At 37.0% G+C, this 16,719-nt stretch overlaps 1 protein-coding gene across 1 annotated transcript in view; it reads left to right on the top strand.

Annotated features, from left to right (window-relative positions):
• KLHDC1 (kelch domain containing 1) overlaps positions 1-16,719 on the top strand; it is a 38,734-nt gene that overhangs the window by 2,296 nt on the left and 19,719 nt on the right. The window contains exons 2-6 of the mRNA XM_068965270.1: positions 7,219-7,289; positions 7,741-7,858; positions 8,287-8,405; positions 11,298-11,376; positions 12,980-13,063. Coding sequence (XP_068821371.1) covers positions 7,219-7,289; positions 7,741-7,858; positions 8,287-8,405; positions 11,298-11,376; positions 12,980-13,063 — 471 coding nt within the window. The remainder of the gene's footprint in view (positions 1-7,218; positions 7,290-7,740; positions 7,859-8,286; positions 8,406-11,297; positions 11,377-12,979; positions 13,064-16,719) is intronic.

The following is a 16,719-nucleotide window of genomic DNA, read 5'->3' as shown; positions in this document are numbered from 1 at the left end:
GATGTTAATACATTTTGCCCTAAACCTTTCCTTATACAAACTAGCTGCATGAATCTGTTTAACTATATGTTTCTGTTCTGGAAAAGGACTTAAAGGAAAGAAGAATCAATTTAGAAAATGTTTGAAAATAATGAAAGTTGGAGGTTTACAGTACTAGATTTTAAAACATAACACAATACTGAAACAAATCAGTGATACAAGTTAAAATAGCGTGATGGAATGGAGAAGGAATTACATAAACAACCAAGCATATAAGAGTATTTTGTATATAAAAGGCAGCATTTCAATTCTGGAAAAACAGTTACTTATTCAATATGTTCCTGGGACTACTGGAGGAAAATGATAGTAGAGTTTAGGATTGACAAATATAGAGAAATTAAGTTGTTTGATACCAGAAAAAAATATGTGACTTGTAAAATTCTGAGTTGGGAAAAGAAAAACTGAATTGGGAAAAAACTGTAAGGGAAAAAGTTTGCAAGTTGTTTTTTAATATAAAAGGAAAATTGCTTAATCATCTTAGAGCAGTTAAGATCAAAGTTTTAAAAATTAAACTCTGTGCTTTTTAAACACCATAAAGTGAGAAGGTGAATGACAAACTAGCAAAGTTACTTGCAACATACGTCATAGACAAGAGGTCTGTAAAAATAAAGGTTGCTATTTCTCTGAAAAATGAGCAATGGACATGCACAGAAATTTAAAAGGAAAGAAATAGATTGTGACTCAAAGAAACACACATGAAAGTTTTCTTTCCCAATTTGCAAATATTAAAAAATTTTTGAGACGAGCATAGGGAAATGAATTACTCATGCACTAGCAAACTTTTTTGGAGAGAAAGTTAGCAATGTGTATTAAAAGCCTTAAGTGAGTATTTCTTTAACTTAATGATTTATTCATAGATGGTCACACAGACCACCCATATTATGTGGAGATGTTAATTCTTTTTAGATGGCCAGAATTTGAATCCCCTTCCTGTTGTAGTATCCCGCACTAAGTGAGTCTTATTTTAGTTGTGTGAGTATTTATTTTAGTTGTCTGAGTACCTCCTACGTACCTTCATAGAAAACATATTCTGTAAAGATAGGAATTTTGTTCCCTATTCTGTCCTTGGTGTCCTGAGTCAGACATAGCTCATAGTAGGTGCCCAATAAAAAAGAACCAGAGTGCCAGGTTTTTTCCAGCTTTGCTTGCAGCTAGGTTCTGGGCAAGTAGCCTGGATGCTATTGGTTAGATGTATGTGTGGTAGATTTGGACTTAAGAATAAAGATGTAAAAATCATGACTTAAAGAGGATTCTTAGCTACCCATAGAATTTGTAGGAAGATAAGGTCCCTGGCATAAAAGGCAATTCTACAAGCTGCTCACCAGCGACTGGGGCAGTTTGCACTTCAGTCTGGTTTTCTGGGTTTTTAGGTCTTGCTTCTCTTATCATAAGCTGGTTCTCCAGCTTCCCTGATGATTCCATGAGCTACCTAATATTCATTTATTAGAATTTTATTCTTTAATTTAAAATTTTGAAATGTTTATACAAAAGGATATGTAGAATAACTATCATGTTGTACTTCCAGATTAAGAAATCAGCTAAAATCAGTACCTAAGAAGTTTCCTGTTTATCCTTCCCTGATTATATAGTTCCTCCCATGCTCATAGGTTACCACTATCTTGATTTCTTATTAATCACCATTTTGTTTATAGTTTTATCACTTATGCATCTGTCCCTAAACAATATATTATTTGGTTTTTTAATCAGAGCATGGGTTTTCTTTCATGACTTAATTTTCTTAGTTAACATTGTGTGTTTTGGACTCATACATTATTTGTATTCAGCTAGTGGGCACTTGGATGGCTGTGACTGTGTTTGCTTAGTGTTTGTTTTGTTTGGTCAGTTTCTATGCTGTGCAGTTATTAAATATTTTGGAAATCTCCCCTAGATTTATTCTTTTGATGTGTGTACTATATAATATTCTCGGGTGAATTCACAGCAATTTCCTTATCTATCCACTATTGATGTATATTTGAATGTTTCAGGTTTTTCTTTTTTTGGAATTGTAAGCAATGCTGCATTGAGCATTCTTTGTAACATGTCTCCTATTATACATGCAAGGGGGCATATACATTCTCTAGGGCATACACCAAGGGATGGAATGCTGGGTTGCCTGGTCACACACTTCCAAATTAAATTGGAAACATCAGTGTTACCAAAATATTTGTATCAATTTATACCACCCTCACCAACTTCCTCCTTGTTCCACATCCTTAACATTTGGTACCATCTGGCCTTCAAATTTGCCAATCCAGTGAGTGTGATGACATATTTCATTGTGGTTTTTATTTGCTTTCCATAATTACAATACAGTGGGGTGTCTTTTCATAGCTTTATGAACTATTTGTGTTTTCTGTAAAAACACTGGTTCATGTCTTTTGCTCACTTGTCTATTGAGTTCTTTTTTACTGATTTATAGGAATTCTTTAATTATATAGTTGTATGAGTTTAATATGTCTTTTCAGTTTGAGGCTTCCCTGGTAGCTCAGTTGGTAAAAAAATCCACCTGCAATGTGGGAGACCAGGGTTTGATCCCCTAGAGAAGGGAAAGGCTACCCACTCCAGTATTCTGGCCTGAAGAATTCCATGGACTGTATAGTTCATGGGGTTGCAGAGTTGGACACTACTGAGCAACTTTGACTTTTCTCAGTTTGCAGCTTATCTTTGTATTTTCTTGATGATTATATTTTGTTCAACAGAGGCTTTTAATTAATGACATTAATGCTTTGTACTTTCTGCATCTTAAATCTTTCCCAGTGTGGAGATCATAAAGTCTCCTATTTTGTCTTCTAAACAATTTTTGGTTTTGCCTTCCGCATTTAATGTTTTTTAATCTGAATTTTGTGTTTGGTTGGTTGGTTATAGGTAGGGATCCAATTTTATTATATTTTCAATATGGATAATCAGTTATTCTTGTGTCATATATTAAATAGTCTCCTCTTTCCCTACTAATATGCAAACTCTGTCACGCATCAAGTTTCCATGTTTGTGTCATCTGTTTCTAGGTTCTTTATTCTGTGAAGTTTGCTGTTTATTGTGACAGAACCTCCCTCAGTGTCTAAATTACAACAGCTTTACTAGAAGACTGAATGTTGGATGGTAAAAGCCCCCCTCACACTCTATCTTGCTCTTGAGGAATATTTTGGTTATTTAGGGACTTTTGTTTCATATACATTTTCTTTACTGTTTCTATTATAGTAAAATGTATAAAACATTTAATTTGTCATCTTCACCAAGTTAGTGTACAATTGGTGGCATTATATTCAGTGTTGTATAGTGTAACCACTATCTGCTTCCCACATGGTGCTAGTGGTAACGAACCTGCCCACCAGTGCTTGAGATGTAAGAGGAATGGGTTCAGTCTCTAGGTCGGGAAGATTCCCTGGAGGAGGGCATGGCAACTGACTCGAGTATTCTTGCCTGGAAAATCCCGTGGACAGAGGAGCCTGGCTGGCTACAGTCCATAGGGTCTCACAGAGCTGGGCCTGACTGAAGCGACTTAGCCTGCACCACTGTCTAGTTCCAAAACTCTTACTCCAAACAGAAATTCTGCCTCCCTCCCTTTTTACCCCAGTCCCTGCTAACTCCTAACCATTCTATCTTTATACATTTGCCTTTTTCTAGATATTTCATGTAAATGAGATCCTAACAGTGTTTGTATTTGTGAGTCTGGTTTCTTTTATTCAGCATATTACGTTCATGGTTTGCCTGTGTTGCAGTATGATCAGAACTTACTCCTTTTATGGAGAATACCACATTTTGTTTATCCATTCATCTGTTGTTGGGACACTTGGGTTGTTGCCACCTTTTGTAAATTATAAATAGTTCTGATATCAAGATTGGTATTACAAGTATCTGAGCCCCTATTTTCAATTCTTTTGGATACGTAGCAGTGGAATTCCTGGGTCATGTGGTTATTCCACATTTAACTTTTAGAAGAACTGCTAACTTGCTTTCCACGTACTTCCTCATTTGTATAAACTTTAGAATCAGATTGTCAAATAAAGTACTCTATTAAGATTTTATGTTACTGTACTCAATCTTCAGATCATTTGAGAGTGATAGACATGTTATGAAATTGAGACTTCAGGTCCAAGTATGTAGTGTATCTCTATTCAAGACTTTTTGATGTCTTTTCAATAAAGTTTTATAGTATCTTCATCAATATCTTATATATCTTTTATTGGGTTTACTCTTGGCTTCTTTGTATTTTTTGATGTTAGTTTCTTTAAAAGTAAATTTCTTGATTATCACTGGTATTTTGAAATACAACTAACTTGAATATTTTTTACTCTGGCAAACTTTCTAAACATACATTCATTCTCAAAATCCATCTGTTAATTATCTTTGTTTTCTATGTGGACTCTACACATGACGACAGTTTTGTTTCTTTCATCCTAATTTTATTCCTTTTTTTAAAACTACACTGGTGGACCTAAAGTACAGTGTAAAACGAAAGCTATTTTTTTCTTGCTCCTAATCTCAGAGGGATTGTTTTAAACTATTAACCGTTAAGTTTGATGATTGCTTAGGGTTTTGTTTGTTTGTTTGTAGGTGTCCTTTTTCAATTTATGAATGTTGAGTTTCCAAGAGTGACTTTTGCATTATACTGAGATAATTATGTTTTTTCTTCTTTACTCGCCAAATGTGATGACTTATAAAAAATAGTAGTAATATTTGTAATATTAAATCAATGTTCCATTCCTTGGATTAAGTACAAGTTAGTATATGTTACCTTTTATATACATCAACTGGATCCTATTTACTCATTACTTTTTAAAGCAGTTTTACATCTCTGTTCAAAAGTGGTTTGGGTAGTATTCCTTCTTTTATATTCTGGAGTAGATTTTTTGGAAGATTTAATTATTTGTTCTGTGAGTGTTTGGAAGAACTCATCTGTAAAGCCATCTGGTTTGGTACTTTGGGTGGGGGAGATTTTAAATCTCTGATTCAATCAAAACTATGAGATTATTCATATTTTCCAATTTTTCTTGAGTCAAGTTTCCTCACTCTCATTCTCTCTCTTCCTCCATGTCTCTTAACTTCTTTTTTATATATTCCATCTCTCTGGGCTATGTTTCTGGATTAATAAGTTCACTAATTCTCTCTTTTTTTTTTTAGGATAACCTTCACAAAAGCAGTTTTAGTGGAATGAGTCTGAATTGATTAATCTGGGTTGATGTTGTAATGAGCAGTGAAGCAATGGAGAGTTCCACTATAACTCAGTATGGAACCTTTGTTATGAAGGGAGCTGAGAAATAAGAGAAGGATTTGTGAAAGAGTTTTGATTTCAGATGAGCAATACTAAGGCATGTTTGAGTATCAATAGGGGTGATCTACCACAGAAGCAAAATTTGATGATGTAAAAGAAAAGGGATAATTTAGGAGTGAAATCACTGAGAAAATAAGGAACTAGGGTCAAATTGTTCAATTCTGTGCTCCATTAGGTTTTTTGCAACACCGCTTTTAAAGATTAGTTAAATGGACTTCTCTTTTTATTCATGAGATGAGCATACAGTAAGTTTAATAAGTATTATTCATGTATCCATTCTCTTAAGCCACAAGTTTTCTATTTGTCTTGTATGTCCAAGTCACTGTGAGACTCTGGGAACAACAAAATAAACATGATCTATGCACTCATGAAGCTTGTATCGTGGCCGTGGTGGTGCTGTGTGTATATGATAAAGACAAAGGACTTGAAAGGGAAAGTACAGGATTTATGAGAGCATTTAACAGGGACCTTAATCTCTTAACCTTATTCTAGAAGATTAAAGAAGCAACAGAATGATTCCCAAAGAAAGAGTAATTAGCCAAACACATTCTGAGAGAGCACTGCAAGAAGAGAGAAGAGCATAGCTGAAGGTCCAGTTGGAAACTTGCATGGGTTTAGGAACGGAAGGACGACTGGAACTTACGATTAAAGGCAAGAAGAACTTTGGAGGGATAGCAGGTGCCATACAGCACAGAATCATAAGAATTTTAGACCATCCTGAGAGCAACAGGGAAGCACTGAAGGGGCTTCAGCAGAAGAGTGACAGAAGCCATTTCCATACTATTCCTGTTGTAAAGGTGCACTCATGTGGCTCCTAGAGCTGGGTGCCGTTAACCCTTAGAGTCATGCAGTTAACTCCCTCTCTTAACAGTTGTTTACTCGTCCATCAGTCAGACATGGTTTCCTCAGTCAGAGTGGAAGTTTCCTTGGAAATATTATTATAATGTTTTTCTATTCTGAGCATAAGTGTATGAGAGTAGGGGCGGGGGAGAGAGACAGACAGAAACAGAGATGGAGTTAGAGACAGACCCAGTAGTCAGGATACTAGTTTAAAATTTTTAACTAATAGAGCAAGGAGAATTAACTAATTCTACTTAGCATGTTAATAATTTATACATCATACAGAAATTGTTAAATTTTTAGGCATTTAATTCTTAGATATTCTTAAACATCTTTTGCAACTAGCTATTTTTTGAGTTATTTTATAACTTTTAAGTAATCCTGACAGATTTATGTAAGGATTTGTTTTAATCCCTAGGTTTTTAACTTTAACATAAAGAAAATTGTTATTTTATTCTTATTTCTCTTTTCATTATAAATATCAGAATGTGCTGTATATGTTATCAGCATCTTTAGAGATTATTAATATTTGGAGTTGACATTTTGACTAGCTAAATTTATCTTGATCCTTAGATTCTATATTTAATCGACATCTAACACTATGCCTTGCACATAGTAGGCACTCAAAAAACATGTCCAGTGAATCAAGGTATATGATATCGTGCTCATAAAAGTTTCCTTTCTTACCTCCTCCCTTTTACCACAAATATATTGCCCTTTTTCAATATTCCTTTTCTTTCTGGATTCATAGTCTTCAGTGTTCTGCTCTAATGTTACTGTTCTGCTGTTTTCTCTTTCTTGAACTTCCTTGGAAAGTTTAATGGCCCTCAGTCTTTTTCTGAGCCTCATGTACTTGCTATTTTGTATTTGCCTACTTTCTCTGAGAAAATGTCTCTCTTCCCCTTCTCTTTTGATCTATCTTAATTTCTATTGAAAAAACCATCTTTGAGGCTGTTTATTGCTTTTGTCTTTTTCACTGTTTTCATTGTGGTTTTCCCATCCTGAGCAACTATTTAGTTGTTACTTTGTAAATAATAAACATAATTTTATGTATTCTGTGTTTTTAGTCTATTGAAGACAATGAAGTATATTTGCCTAATGATGAGATTTGGACCTATGATATTGATAGTGGGTTGTGGTAAGTAATTTTACACTGCATAATGTCCAATCTTAGTACCTGTTGTAACTGTTGTCATAGACAACAGGAGATTTGAGACCATACTCGGAACATACTGCAGTATTATGCTGTCTCCCTTTCCTTTTCTTTCAGTGCTTTATTCCCTCTGGATGTTTCTCTCCCCAGATCCCTTCCCCTCTTCATTCGTTGTCCTTTACCATTCTGAAGACTTTGTTTTGTTCTACTATTTCCCAATTCTGGTGACATGAGAAGATTTTGTAACTTTTTCCCTCAGTAGGTTGAAAAATCTTTACCATGGATCTTCTTACAGTTTTTAGAGTATTGGCTACCATGATATCTTAATTGTAATCGTCAGTGACAATTTTCATTGAAAAAATACTGATGGAGTTCAAAAGGAATTTTAATTTGCCTTTCTGGAAAGTTACGGAATTCCACGTTATTCTTGCTGCAGGACAATGCACCTCATGGAAGGAGAACTGCCTACCTCCATGTCAGGAAGTTGCGGTGCTTGCATAAATGGAAAGCTGTACGTTTTTGGAGGATATGATGACAAAGGATACAGCAATCGAGTAATTTTTTTTTTCAATTCAGGAGTGCAGAAAATGTAATGTTTAATGTGTCACTTCATCTCACAAGTTTACAAGTATTTTGCAAAGAAGACATGTAGAAAAGCTTGAGCTAACTGATAAGGTTTTAAAAGACAGAGTGAAAATACAGCATACCTGCTCCTCTCTGATCCCAGATCCTTCTGCTTCAGAATTAACTGCTTACTTGGTTGATATCCGTAGGGCAAGAACAAGAAGGGTAAAGATTCATTTCAGTATGTTTCATATACCATTTTTGCTTCTAAAACATAGTCCCATTTTCATTAACTCTACAGTTAAAAGTTTTACCTTTAAAAATAAAAAGTAATATTAATTTTGAATCACCTATCCCTGTGACATATATTTAATTTTCTGATGCCCTGTCTGTTAATAGTATTCTCCTCTTTTAAAAGCTTTATTTTGTTAATTTGCGAACAAGAGATGGAACCTACGTTTGGGAAAAAATCACCAACTTTGAAGGGCAACCACCCACACCACGTGATAAACTTTCCTGCTGGGTATATAAAGACAGGTAATGCAGCAAAACCACCTCATTAACTGCATTCAAGTAAGGATTATAGCTTGTGTCCAAAACAGAGAAAACTTGAAACTCTGAATTTTTTTTCAAGATATAATTACAAACTATTTTGACACTGATGGTAAAGGCAGTTTTGAACCCTAGTTAAGAACCAGGTCATAAGAATAAATATGGTGGAAGCAACTATTTGTTTTTATAAATTAATTACTTTATTAATTTTCTGGATAGTTACTATAGTCACACAGTTTAAAAATCAAAACCATATTAAAAAGTCTGGCTCCCATTGTTGCTCCCATCCATCCTGTTCCTAGCCCTCCAGATGCACAAATAGCTACTTTTATCAACATATTTTGTATTTTTATAGCAGTGGTTCTCAAACTTGTTTGCCATAGGAATAATATAGGGATTTTTTTTTTTTTAATGCTGTGAAGCCCAGGTGATACCCTAGACTAACTAAATTATAATCAATGGGAGTATGATTTTTTTTAAGCTGCTCAAGTAATTCCAAGGTGCAGACACATTTGGGAACAATTGCCCTCTGTTATTTTAAGCAAACAGAAGCAAATACATATGTATGTATATATATGTGAAAGTGAAGTCGCTTAGTTGTGTCTGACTCTTTGCAACCCCATGGACTGTAGCCTACCAGACTCCTCCTTCCGTGGGATTCTCCAGGCAAGAATACTGAAGTGGGTTGCCATTTCCTTCTCCAGGGGATCTTCCTTGACCCAGGGATCAAGCCCGGGTCTCCTGCATTCCAGGCAGATGCTTTAACCTATGAGCCACCAGGGAGCCCCGTTTACATATGTATAAATATATATAGAGATAATAGTATTCTATATATTTATCTGTATCTTTTCTGCCTCTCTTTACACAAACATCTGTGTACTCTACACTATTCTGCTTCCTACTGCTGCTTTTAGTCTACACTACCATGGAGAACTTTCATTTTTCTATATCTCTAGTTGGAAAGCTGTTTTTTTTTTTTGTTTTTGTTTGTTTTTACAGCTGCATAGTAATCTCCCATGAGGATATACTATAGTTTATTTAGCTTTTTCCCTATAGATGAAGCAACACTTAGATTATTTCAATTCCTATGCCATTACAAACTATGCTTTAATGAATATCTTTGTGTTTATATACATATATATGCAGATCTATTTGTTGCATAAAATTTCATAATCTGATTTCTGGATCAAAGGATAATATATTTATAATTGTGGTAAATGTTTATTTTGCTAGGGCTGATATAATAGAGTTCTACAAATTGAATGATTTAAACAACAGAAATGTATTTCCCTGGCTGTCAGTGGTTAAGACTCTGCACTTGCACTGCAAGGGGCACAGGTGTGCATCCTGGTCAGGGAACTAGATCCCGCATGCCATGGGGTGTGTCAAAAAATGTATCGTCTCGTCGTTTTGGAGACTAGGAGTCTGGGATCAGACTGTCAGCAAGGTTGGCTCATTCTCTGGGTTTTCAGGAAGAACCTACTTCATGCCTCTCCCTAGCTTCTGGCAACTTGCTGGTAATCTTTGGGGTGTAGAAGCATCACTCAGATCTCTGCCTTCGTAGTCGCGTACCAGTCTCTCTGTACTTGCTTGTCTTCCTCCCAGTTTCCCCCTTTTGTAAGAAAACCAGTTATATTGAATTAGTGCCTACCCTAATCACTTCATCTTAAGTTGATTGCCTCTATAATAGGGGTCCCCATGTCTCTGCCAAAATTACCTCGTTCTTCCTGAACTTTGTCCACCTTTTACAAATTGGTCTGTTACTATTTCTGTTAGAATTACTTTAAAGGCCAGGTCTGCTAATTCCAATATCTGGGCCACCTTGAAGTCAGCTTATATTGACTCTCTCCTCTCTTGATCCCATGTCACTTTTTTTTGCCTTTTCATATACTTTCTAATTTTACATCATATGACAGACATTCTGTTTGAAAGAACAGTAAAGTTGTAGTAAACAATGCATCTCTCCAGAAAAGGACATGCCCGTTCTTTCTTTTTCAGACTGCTGGAGTATGCTTTAAGTCAGTCTAACCTGCAGTTGGCCTGTGCTTAGACTTTGTTGCAGCTTTAGTTTCTTTCAGTTTTAGCACTGGCTTCAAATGTTCTGATGCAGGATCAAGACTTTTCTTTGCTAGGGCCCCACATTTTGAGCACTAGGGATTGTGTAGAGATTTTGAGCTGGGCTTCACAGCCATTTTCCTACTTCTCAGAACTGTGAGAGATCCCTCCTTGTTTCATAGCCTAATTGGTAGGAATTTAGGTTGCTAGGGAGTTCTCTTTGCTCCCCAATTCCACTTTATACTTTCTGTACCTTGAGTGATCTCTTTAAGCATTGCATGTCGTCCCTGGCCTTTTGCGGGCAGCACTCTGAGGCGTTTCCTCCAGATTTCCTGTCCTGATCCCAAACTTTAGAGTTGATAGCTCAGATTGCCTCAAGAAGAGTTGCGCTGCTCTCTGCTGCTTCATTCTCTTGGTGACTGACCGTAAGTCCTCTCTGAAGATTATGTGAATACTTTTTGAATAGATTCAAACTCCTTAGGTGACTGAGTCTCTTAAGGTTCTAGTTTGCTGTGTGAACCTACATGTGACTGCTAAAATTTTGGCTGGCTTCTTTTACAGACCCTGTGTGTGACAGGTTCTTCCTTCTGTTGCATCAAGGATGAAAGCATGGGTTTCTCTCTCCTACTGCAGGCTCATCACTTTCTGGAATTAGTTCGCTTAGGTCTCTGTGTTCCCATAGCGCTTTGATTTTTTTTTTTTAATTATGGTTTTGTAGTTTATATGGCTTGTTTAGGTTGTGAGAGAAATGATATCTTTCAACTTTCTGTGAACAAGCTGAAAGCAGAACTCCCAAAGTGTATCCTTTGTTTTGTTTTTCAGATTAATATATTTTGGTGGCTATGGGTGTAGGAGACATAATGAACTCCAAGATTGTTTTGATGTTCATGATGCGTCTTGGGTAAGAGAGTAATCACTTTACATTTTCCTCTAATTTAGTGTCGCCTTAAAGTTTTTAGAAATAATGAGCCCAGTCCTTCTCATTTTAATTTGCTATAATTGATACTATGAAAAAAAAAGGTGTCTTTTCTCTCTTTTGAATTTGGGTTCAGTTGCAAGAGATTTTCTCACCTAATAGTACCAGCCTTCATTGCTACTGGCAGAGTAATTTCTTTTCTGATGTCATAAATCACTTACAGATGCTTCTAGTAGACAAGTAGTGGCTTTAGCACAACTTGAAAAACTCTGTTCATAGGTAACCACAGTGGCTGTTGCTGACATACACCTCCTTTTAGGTCCGTCCGCCAGAACTATTCATAGCTCAGACTGGCTTCTGTATGACAGTGAGTAAGTTGGTAGTGATACTGCTTTTTTCTACTTATTCTTACTGGCTAGAGAATAAACTATTATATTAATGAAAGAAGTCATGACTTACAAAAATGAAATCTTTTAAAAGATAACTTTAAAAGCCATTGATCTTCCCACTAAGATACACAGTAGCCTCACTTTTACCTTCTACTAGTGCATTTTATTATTATTCATTATTAATGTAAAGATAAATGTACATATCATGTATATCTCTTTGTATATGAGTATTTAAAATTTCTCCATAGGCTTTACTTAGACTATGTGTGAAATTAATATATGTTAATAAAATTGAATGGTTTTTAAGTGACAAAAGTAGTTTACATGGTTTTTCAGTTTTTAAAATGAAGTATCTTTTAAGTTTTGCTACTGACAGTATTACTGATAATTTTTAGTAATATAACTTCCCACTAATTATGTCCAATTATTTTTGCTCACCAGTGAAAGCTCTCATTTTTTTTCTCAACTAGGATAGTTAGGCTAATGATCATGTCCTGAAGTTTATGGTGTACAGGTAGATTTTTTTCACTTAGATTCTGAACTAGGTAAATTGTGTAGTTTATTTGACTTGTTTGACAAGTCCTGATGAAAATGAATGATATAGTCCTGACGTATGACACAAAACTGCTGCAGAGGTAAGCTTGAGTAGTGGCAGAGGATTTCAGCAATGCAGAAGATACTAAATACAGTCTAACTGCTAAATCTTTGCCTTGCCAAGTCTTCCTAGAAAACAAAGGAGAGTAAGCATACATTTAATGTATAAGAATAAGCTGCTTAGTTAAGTTATTAGAATTCTTTTACAAAAAGAACCACTGTTCCCTAAAGTTTCTAACAGCAAAGATTAGAAATTTGGCACATGTACTTTAAGAAAACAGATTTTCAAATCTAAATATCATTCTATCCTCTGCAATTTTCAAAGAGATAGTCCTTTGAGAGGATTGGAGAATTGTCACCAAGTACAGTGATGAGTCATGAAAGCAATGCTATGAGAAGAACAGTTGCTAGGTGATGCTGCTATAGCCTAGGGATTGCACTTTGTGAGCCACTGGTGATACGTGTTAAGTTTATAACTATGGTCACACTTGACTGTATTTCTGTAAAATTGTCTATTATTTCACCAGTAAATATGCAGTGAAACTATCATACAAATCTAAAAGACATTAAAAACTTTTAAAATATTTTAAAAATTTATGTTTTAGGAAGAGCAGATATTCTGGGGATGGCATAATGATGTTCACATATTTGACACAAAGACACAGAGTTGGCTTCAACCCGAAATTAAAGTAAGTATTCTGAAAAGTTACCTTTATGTTTTTATATTCATTAACACTTTTAAAGTGAATTTCTTTTACTAAGTTATTGGCTGTTAATAATTGAGTTTGTAATCATATACAAAGGGGTTCTCTTGAGTGCAGTCACTATTATTGTTTTTTTATCACATATTTTTCTCCAGGTTAAGGTTTTCTAGAAAACTCTAGAGAGGTGCCATCATCATTCTTTACCCACAAGTGTTCAGTTCAGTTCAGTTCAGTCGCTCAGTCGTGTGCGACTCTTTGTGACCCCATGAATCGCAGCACGCCAGGCCTCTCTGTCCATCACCAACTCCCGGAGTTCACTCAGACTTGCGTCCATCGAGTCAGTGATGCCATCCAGCCATCTCATCCTCGGTCGTCCCCTTCTTCTCCTGCCCCCAATCCCTCCCAGCATCAGTGTCTTTTCCAATGAGTCAACTCTTTGCACGAGGTGGCCAAAGTACTGGAGTTTCAGCTTTAGCATCATTCCTTCCAAAGAAATCCCAGGGCTGATCTCCATCAGAATGGACTGGTTGGATCTCCTTGCAGTCCAAGGGACTCCCAAGAGTCTTCTCCAACACCACAGTTCAAAAGCATCAATTCTTCGGCTCTCAGCCTTCTTCACAGTCCAACTCTCACATCCATACATGACTACTGGAAAAACCATAGCCTTGACTAAATGGACCTTAGTCGGCAAAGTAATGTCTCTGCTTTTGAATATGCTGTCTAGGTTGGTCATAACTTTTCTTCCAAGGAGTAAGCGTCTTTTAATTTCATGGCTGCAGTCACCATCTGCAGTGATTTTGGAGCCCCAAAAAATAAAGTCTGACACTGTTTCCACTGTTTCTCTGTGTAATGCCCTAATTTAATGAAGGCTCTTTTTAAAAGTCCTTTTGTAGCAAAGTTCATGATTTTGAAAAGCCTATATTTCAAAAACTCATGAAATCTTAATACTCTTTCATGTGCTAGTGAGCAAACACAGATTCACATTAGCTTAAGCCATAAAGAATTCTTGCATAGCTGGGAGGTATATTTTGAAGTGGCTCACACAGTGGAAAAGCTACAGGGACCAGGGCCTTAAGAACTGGATCAATTTACCCAACCTCATCACAATATTTCCATCTTTCTATTGGCTTCTCCCTGCTTCTCTGTGTGCTAGCTTATTCTGTCTGCTGCAGACTGGCCAGCTCACTTAGGAGGGAATATAGCCCTGCCTATACCGGCAGTTCTTTCGGTTGGTGCTGTATTTTCTCAATGTCTGTATCTTCACCCTAGAAAAAGGACTCTGGCTCTACTTAGGTGTGTTCCTCCTCTATATCAATCCCCGTTGCCAAGGGTATGATTGGCCAGGCCCGAGTTTGAGACCTGTCCCTAGGGGAGCAAGGTATTGTGTTGGTCAGATCACTGGAACTGTGCAGAATAAAATACTGAACAAAATTTGTGTTCAAATTTTTGAACAAAACCCAAAATTTGGTTCAAATTCTATTCTCTGCGATTTTAAAAGAGAGGAGAGAGGATTTGAGAGGATTGGAGGATTGTCAACAAGTACAGTTATGAGTCATGCAAGCAATGTTATGAGAACAGTTGCTAGGTGATGCTGCTATAGCCTAGGGAAAGACCAAATTTTTATCCACTAACAGGCATATGGGCTTCCCTGTTGGCTCAGCAGTAAAGAACCCACTGACAAAGCAGGAGATACAAGTTTGATCTCTGGTTTGGGACAATCCCCTGGAGAAGGAAATGGCAACCCACTCCAATATTCTTGCCTGGAAAATCCCATGGACAAAGGAGCCTGGTGGGCTCTAGTCCCTGGGGTTGCAAAAGAGTTGGACACAACTTAATGAATAAACCACAGCACACATGTATGCATAAAATTCCTTGCAGTTCTGCTTCTGTAAATGGAAGTGAGGGAAGTTCTATGCAAAATAAAAAGTGTTACAAGGCTTGACCCATCTCAGCATCCTCTTTTTCCTAGCAGTGGCTTTCACATTTCCAATGTTCTTCTGTTCTATTCTAATTTTGGAACTCATCAGCTATCCGTCATCATATTTGTTGATGGACGTTTCCTGCAGTCAGTATTTGAATGTTAAGATTTATGTGTTAATGAAATAAAAGCATCTTGTCTCTCTTAAAATAATTTCATATCAGTAAGCAAGTGGAGAGAAATTTTATTGACACTGGATCTACTAAAACTCATCCTAGACCTCTTTCAGGCTTCTTAACACTTGGCTTCCTTAGACAATAAGCAAAAATCTGGAGCTACTGCACACATAGTTTTAGAATGTGCTCCTTGGGATCAGTGCGCTGAGGTAGCTTATAAGGAGTTCTTTAGGACTTCAGGTCTTTCTGTGACTGTCTCTCCTTACCGTAGTTTGTAACCCTCCCATCCTTCTGTGCCAACAGCCTAACAGGCACAGGACACTTTTCGTTAATGTTTAACAATATTTTCACTGTGATCTCTCTGATCATTTCTTCCGATATGTTCTTCAGTTCAGTTCAGTTCAGTCACTCAGTTATGTCTGACTCTTTTTGACCCCATGGACTGCACCATGCCCGACTTCCCTGTCCATCACCAATTCCCGGAGCTCACTGAACTCATGTCCATTAAGTTGGTGATGCCATACAATCATCTCATCCTCTGTCATCCCCTTCTCCTCCTGCCTTCAATCTTTCCCAGTATCAGAGTCTTTTCCAATGAGTTGATTCTTCACATCAGGTGGCCAAAGTATTGGAGTTTCAGCTTCAGCATCAGTCCTTCCAATGAATATTCAGGACTGATTTCTTTTAGGATTAACTGGTTTGATCTCCTTGCAGTCCAAGAGACACTCAAGAGTCTTCTCCAACAAAGAACTCTTACATTGTTTATATTCTATCTGAAAGTTTTTCTGATGTGGTTGCAGCTAGAATCTGTTTTCTTTATTTTCTAGACACTTTGTTAAATTAATTCATTGTTCCTCAATATCTGCATCAAAGTGCAAGGTAACTTGATACAGTGTAACAGTTACTTGTTTTGAAGTTGAAGAAATTGGATTTGCATTCTAATTGTGTCATGAAAGAGCTGTGTACTTTTAGATAAGCCATAGAGTGTGACAGTGGCACCCCACTCCAGTACTGTTGCCTAGAGAATCCCATGGATGGAGGAGCCTGGTAGGCTGCAGTCCACGGGTCACCAAGAGTCAGACATGACTGAGTGACTTCACTTTCACTTTGCATTTTCATGCATTGGAGAGGGAAATGGCAGCCCACTCCAGTGTTCTTGCCTGGAGAATCCCAGGGACGTAGGAGCCTGGTGGGCTGCTGTCTATGGGGTCGCACAGAGTCGGACACAACTGAAGTGACTTAGCAGCAGAGGGTGACATAGGCTTCCCAGGTGACCCTAGTGGTAAAGAACCCACCTGCCAATGGAGGAGATGCATTGGTTTTTAATACTTAAAGAATCTGCCTGCAATGCCAGAGACCTGGTTTCAATCCCTAGGTCAGGAAGACCTCCTGGAGGAGGGCATGGCAACCCACTCTAATATTCTTGCCTGGAGAATTTCATGGACAGAGGAGCCTGGTGGGCTACAGCCCATAGGATCACAGAGAGTCAGACATGACTAAATCGACTTAACACACACACATAGTGTGTCATCCATAAAGTGGAAGGT

Source organism: Capricornis sumatraensis, chromosome 2, assembly GCF_032405125.1.
Source record: "Capricornis sumatraensis isolate serow.1 chromosome 2, serow.2, whole genome shotgun sequence".
Classification (NCBI taxonomy): Eukaryota; Metazoa; Chordata; class Mammalia; order Artiodactyla; family Bovidae; genus Capricornis; species Capricornis sumatraensis.
This window is presented reverse-complemented; position numbering and strand designations above follow the sequence as displayed.